The sequence below is a fragment of the Anolis sagrei genome, chromosome 3 (genome assembly GCF_037176765.1).
Source record: "Anolis sagrei isolate rAnoSag1 chromosome 3, rAnoSag1.mat, whole genome shotgun sequence".
Classification (NCBI taxonomy): domain Eukaryota; kingdom Metazoa; phylum Chordata; class Lepidosauria; order Squamata; family Dactyloidae; genus Anolis; species Anolis sagrei.
The window spans coordinates 69,633,443-69,640,031 of NC_090023.1; the positions used below are offsets into that span (position 1 = coordinate 69,633,443).

The following is a 6,589-nucleotide window of genomic DNA, read 5'->3' on the forward strand; positions in this document are numbered from 1 at the left end:
GAAGGAAGGAGAGAAGGAGAGAAAGAGGGGAAAAAGAAGGAGGGAAAGAAGAAGGGAAAGAAGGAGGGAAGGAGAGAAGAAGGAAAGAAAGAAGGGTAGAGAAGGAAAGAGAGAAGGAGGGAGAGAATGAAATAAAAAAGTGAAAGAGGGAAGGAAGGAGAGAAGGAAAGAGACAAGGAGGGATGGAACCAAAGAGCAAAGGAAGCGAGAAAAGAAACATGTAGAAAAGGAAGAAAGAAGAAGGGAAAGAAAAAGAGGGAAGGAAGGAAAGAGGGAAGGAAGGAAGGAGAGAAAGAAAGGAGGAGAGAAAGAGGGAGGGGAGGCTGGCCACAGCAACGCGTGGCGGGTACAGCTAGTAAATAAATAACATGCATGCTTATGGACAGCGCTTTCCCCGCCCCAACTCGCGCAGCAGCCAATGGGCGCTCGGCTCGTTCTCGGCGCGCCTTGCCATTGGTTGCCGCCTGCCGTTCCTTGGCTTGGGGTTTAAAGCGCGCCCTTGCCAGGCGCCCATTGCTTCCCATCTCCGGGGGGGATCCCCTTTTGCCCCCCTCGAGCGATGGCCGCCTTTGCTCTCCCGCTCTGAATGCCAGCGCCATGCTGAGGCAGCCGCCTTTGTACGAGCTGGTGGCTTATCGGCAGCCACACCAGCACCAACATCCCCCGCAGCAGCAGCAGCAGCAGCAGCAGCTGGGTCCCGTGCTAGTGGTGGGCAAAGCCGAGGTGGCGCCTCCGGACTCGAACCCGCTCCCGGCGAGCGAGCAGCAGCAGCTCCGTCGCAAGATCAACAGCCGCGAGCGGAAGCGGATGCAGGACCTGAACCTGGCCATGGACGCCCTGCGGGAGGTGATCCTGCCCTACTCGGCGGCGCACTGCCAGAGCTCGCCCGGCAGGAAGCTCTCCAAGATCGCCACGTTGCTCCTGGCCAGGAACTACATCCTGCTCCTGGGCAGCTCCTTGCAAGAGCTGAGGAGGATCCTGGCCGAGGTGAGCGCCTCCCCGGGAGCAGGAGGAGGAGGCAGCCCTCGCCTCCTGCTCGCCGCGGGGCTCCCGCTCTTCGCCCCGGGCCCTCTGCTCCTCGCCTCCCCCGGGAACATCAGCCACCACCATCACCACCACCATCACCCGGGCTCGGGCGGCAACAGCGGAGGCGCGGGCGGGAAATACCTGGCCTTAGCCCTCGAGGACCCCCAGCAGCCTTCAGCAGCAGGAGGAGCGGCAGCGGCGGCAGCGGCGGGGCTCTGCGCATGCGCGGGGTGCAAGTTCCCCCACTTGGTGCCCGCCGGACTCAGTTTGGCCCAGTTCGCCAAGTGACAGGCGAAATAGAGGACTCTCTGGACTAGGACGGAGCTCCTGGGGTCGGACCTGGATGGAGACTGAAGAAGGAAGAGGGGATATATATGGAGAAGAGGACAGCAAGTTTGGAGTTTGAAAAAAAAAGTCAGGGTGCATATTCTACAGTGTAGAACAGGTCTGGGCCAACTTAGGCCCTCCAGGTGTTTTGGTCATCAACTCCCACCATTCCTAACAGCCTCAGGCCCCTTCCTTTCCCCCCTCAGCCGCTTAAGCTCAGGAAAGGGCCTGAGGCTGTTAGGAATGGTGGGAGTTGAAGTCCAAAACACCAGGAGGGCCTATATTTACCCAAACCTGTTCTACACTGTAAAATGAATGCAGTTTGACACCACTTGAACTGCCATTGCTCAGTGCTATGTCATCTTGGGTGTTGTCTGTGTTTTGATGAGGCACCAGCCCACTTTGGGCCCTTCCACACCGCCCTTTGTCCCAGAATATCAAGACACATTATCTGAGTGTGGACTCGGATAAACGAGTTATCTGAAAGAAAAAAAATAGGATAATAACTATTGCAAACAGAGGCAGAAGAATTATGAATTTCACATCCTGTAAAATCCTGGAATCTGGATATTTAGGGGAGGACATTTAGGGTATTTTCTGCCTTGATATTCTGGGATGCAGGGCTGTGTCGAAGGGGCCTTTTGCTAAAGACCTTGTGGAACTACAACTCCCAGGACTCCATAGCATTGTGTCAAGCTGCAACAGTTCTACAACGTAGATGTGCCCTGTGTGTAGGTGCATCTTGTATCCATGCAATAGCAATTTGACATCATATTCACTGCCGTGGTATGTTCAGGGATCAGTTGTTTTGGGGGAGCCGCTCCCTGTCAAGAGAGCTTTGGGGCCACAACAAACCCCAAGATTAGGATGGAGCCATGGCAGCTAAAGTGGGGGTCAAACTGCATATAGGCTTTGGAAAGGAGGGCTTCTCTTGGTCTTTTCTTTCGAACTACAGTGTAGAGGCACCCCTGGTTAAGGTCACTAACTGGCTATGCACAATATGATGGTAGGAAGCTCAAGGACAAAGCAGGGCTTGTTGGTCATTAAAGGCATTGGGCCACTTCTCATTGATTTCAAGTTTCCCATGGAAGTCATTAGGACTCTGGAGCCCTGGTGGCGCAATGGGTTAAACACTTGTACCAGCAGGACTGCTGACCAAAAGGTCGGTGGTTTGAATCCAGGGAACAGGGGGGTGAGCTCCCACCTGTCAGCTCCAGCTTCTCACATGGGAACAAGAGAGAAGCCTCCCACAGGATGATAAAACATCAATCATGCAGGTGTCCCCTGGGCAACATCCTTACAGACAGCCAGGTCTCTCACACCAGAAGCAACTTATCGCTTCTGACACACACACACAAAATTAGGACTGTTTCGCTTTGGCTAAATGGCATCCCCACAACTTTAATTTCACCCAGCAGCAAATATTTTTGCCATTGCTGATGCCAATCTATTTGGCAATGCTGGAGAGAGCCTCCCTGCCCCTCTGACCTTCTGTGTAGTTATTTTAATTGTAAGCAGTAGAGAGAGGTTAATCGCCATTGCTGTTGCATTATTTGAAGACAGTACTTCCATGGCTTTGGAGAGACATAAAGTTCAATCCTACCCATCACGTTCCCTCAAAAGTAAGCCCCGTTCATTTGAATTAGACTGGAACCATCTGAGAAGGATGGTAAGCCACGGAACATAATCCTAAGAATCCATAGAGCTCAATTTTATGCAAAAACAAGTTCCATTGGGTTCAGCGGGATTTTCTCCCAGCTCAGTATGCATAGGATTGTATCCTCGTTTTACTAAAAGTGGCAATGAACGAAACAGGAATGGCATTGTCTTAGATGCTGAAAGGAATTAAACACACGATTATGACTTCATATTACAGCTCCCTCTGTTACACTACTGCTGGTTTTAGCACTAGATTCATATATATTTTGGGCATCAATATTCTTAAAGTTTGTGATTTTTTTAGGAATATACAGAACTCTATAAAAAGTATTCTATAATGTATTGTCAAAGGCTTTCATGGCTGGAATCACTGGGTTGTTGTGAGTTTTCCGGGCTGTATGGCTGTGTTCCAGAAGCATTCTCTCCTGACATTTCGCCAGCATCTATGGCAGGCATCCTCAGAGGTTGAGAGGTCTTCTGAAAAGTTGAAATTATATAATGTTAAACAGAAACATTCTTGTAGTCTAGTGACAGAGAGGGGGTCATAATAGGGAAAAACAAAATCTTTTAAGGTATCTTTCCATCCTGAATTGTTCTGGTCATGTAAACAGATGAAGCTATATCATTCTAGACATGATGCTTCTGGTGTTTTAAGTGCACTTATGCCCAAATGTTAGCATTTTGATGGTTTATGTTCACTTTTTAAATGATTCTGCCTGTGTCTTTTCCAATAAAACTACTAGACTCTGCAACATACGTCTGTACTATTATAATTGGATCAGATAAATAGAAGAACATTGACAGCCTTCTCATGCCATTGACTGAAATATTAGTGTGTAACTAGATGGCCATGTTTCAAATGTTCAGATAATACGCTTTATAGACTCAAAATGAAGTCAGCTGTATTAAATTAAATAGACATTTACGTCTAAATAGAACATGCATACAATTTGGCAACACCAGGCTATTAGAAATAACATCACACAAAAAAACATGTTAAAGAGGAATGATATTACAGTTGAACACCTTCAAATCTGGTTCTTTTGGTGCAATATTATCATTTAATAGTCTGGAATAAAGTAACTTTTGATATAATGTTGTTGATTTCATTCTTACTCCTTTCTCATAAAGTCAAGCTGGAAAATGCCTTTACATCTGGAGAGGACTCCACTTAATACAACTGTCTTTAATTTAAGCTTCTCATTTGTTACATTGTGCGATGGCTGAAAATAACAGCCGAGAGTTAGAACTGATATCCACCTTAGGTCCCTTCTACACATCTGAATAAAATCCCACATTATCTGCTTTGAACTGGAATATAAGGCAGTGTGGACTCAGATAACCCATTTCAAAGCAGATATTGTGGATTATCTGCCTTGATATTCTGAATTACATGTGTGGAAGGGCCTAAGTGAGCCAATACTTAGATTTTCAAGGCAGCTCTGGGCATAGTTTAATTGGGGTTTGGGAGTTGGGGTTTTTTTTTTGTACAGAGTGCATTTAAATGGCAACTTAGATCGATATTGCATAATGCACTGCAGGTACTATTGTTTCAATGCAGCTTGCTCAAAAGCAGTTTCTTGCGAATTGGGGACATAAGGTTCTCATTTAATAAAATGTATCCAGTGATAGCTAGTGATTCCCATGTAGTAGGGAGTGAATCCAATCCAAGTTTTAGCCTGTACTTTAAAAGTGCTCAACTATTTAAAGGGTGACATTTGTACCTCATCATCAATTTATATTCTACCCTATCTCCCTGAAGGGACTCAGAGGGTGAATTCCAATCATAAAAAAGCAAAAATTCAATGCTTAAACACAACCACCAATACCCACATAATATCAAAAATTAACTTTAAAAGATCTTGCACAGTCTTTTAAAGTTCAAACTAAATCTGGAGTAGTTTAACACCCCACTGACATAGGAGCCCCCTTTCACTTCCTCCAACACTTTATACTATAGATGAAGTTGACCTATCCTTAGTTATTCGCAGTAGGATCTGTAATCCAATTATATCAGCTATGGGCAAACCCGGACCTGGGGACCTGATGCGGCCCCTTGGGCTCTTTTCTCAGACCCTCCTCTCTCTCACCATCCTATCCTTCCTTCCTCCCCTCTTTCCTTCTTGCTTCCTTCCCTCCCTTCCTTACCTCCTTTTTTCTCCTTCCATCCATCCTTCTTTCCCTTCCACCCTTTCAGCCTTCCTTCCCTCTTTCCTCCCATCTTTCCTCTCTCTCTTTCTCCTTCCCTCCTTCCCTTTGATCTTTCCTTTCCTCTCTATTTCCTCTCTCCCTCCATTCCCTTCCACCCTTCCTTCCATCCTTTGCTTCCTTCTCTTTCTCCTTCCTCCTTTCTTCCTGGGGGATATTTAGCTGAGAGAAGATAAAGTAGAGAGGGAACATGTAAACCATGTTTCCAAATTTCAAAGGGTGTCCCATTGAGGAGGAGGAGGAGGAGGGAGGGAGGGAGGGAGAAGGAAAACTGACATTCAGCTGCTCTAGAGACCAGGGCACAAGAAGGGAGCAATAGTTTCATATGGCAGGGAAAGTGATTGGACTGAAACATTTAGGAAGAATTTCTGGAGAGTAAGAGCTGTTAGAGAGTTCATAGGCTGCCTTGAAGTATGGTGAAGTCTCCTTCTCTGGAGGCTTTTCTGAAGGGTGTCTTTTTGCATGGCAGGGGGTTGGACTAGATGGCCCTTGGGGGTCTTTTCCAGCTCTAGGATTCTAGGATTCTATATTAGGAGTAGGCTGTATGGGGCCTAATGGATACGCTTTTTCTCTCCCGTCCAGCATCTCATCCTGACCAACACCAACCCTTTTGGGATCCAAACATTTCCTTTCTTTTCTTCACTTTCTGCCTTCAAAGGAGAAGAGGAAGGGGAGAAAAGGGCAGGGAGGGAGCTTGGGGAGAACCCCCTCCTCCTGGCCCAACCACCCTGCTCTGGCTCACCATGCGGTTCCCAAGTTAAAAAGTTTGCCCATGTCTGAGTTATACCATGTGGTTATACTATGAGAATAAGCAGTCCTCAAGAAAAATGGCAAAAGAAGACTTAGGACTCTGGGCCATTTCATGCTCCATAATTATAGCAGTATGATTCCATTTGAACCATAGCCATTATTGTGGGGTATGGATAGGTCCTCTGACAGATGATTGGATCACATAAACAACAGGACATGCTGCAGGTTATGTTTTTAATTCATTGCAATCACATGGTGATTTGAAAGTGTCTTGGAAAGATTAATGTTGGTTGAAACATGGCAGAATTATCTGGTGATAGGGTTTTAATCCATCATTCCATAGCATTGAAACATGACAGTTAAAGTGGTGTCAAACAACATTAATTCTACAGTGTAGATGCAACCTGAGACTCTTTTATAGTTAACTGTTACATGTAACTCAAAAGCAAGATACAGACAGTTCTATATTCAGCCAGTTTCTATATTCAGCCAGAGCAGGCCATGACATCAAAACTGCTGAATGATAGATCTTTGCCAAAATAGATTCACTGAAATGGTTTTAGAGCAGGCATGGGCAAACATTGGACCTTCAGGTATTTTGGACTTCAACTCCCACAAT

At 46.3% G+C, this 6,589-nt stretch overlaps 1 protein-coding gene across 1 annotated transcript; it reads left to right on the forward strand.

Moving 5' to 3' along the window:
- Nucleotides 1–473: 473 nt before the first annotated feature.
- On the forward strand, nucleotides 474–4,101 carry OLIG1 (oligodendrocyte transcription factor 1). The gene has a single exon (XM_060770406.2). It carries the CDS (start codon nucleotides 598–600, stop codon nucleotides 1,312–1,314), a length of 717 nt encoding a protein of 238 aa, XP_060626389.2. The 5' UTR covers nucleotides 474–597; the 3' UTR covers nucleotides 1,315–4,101.
- The last annotated feature ends 2,488 nt before the right edge of the window (nucleotides 4,102–6,589 follow it).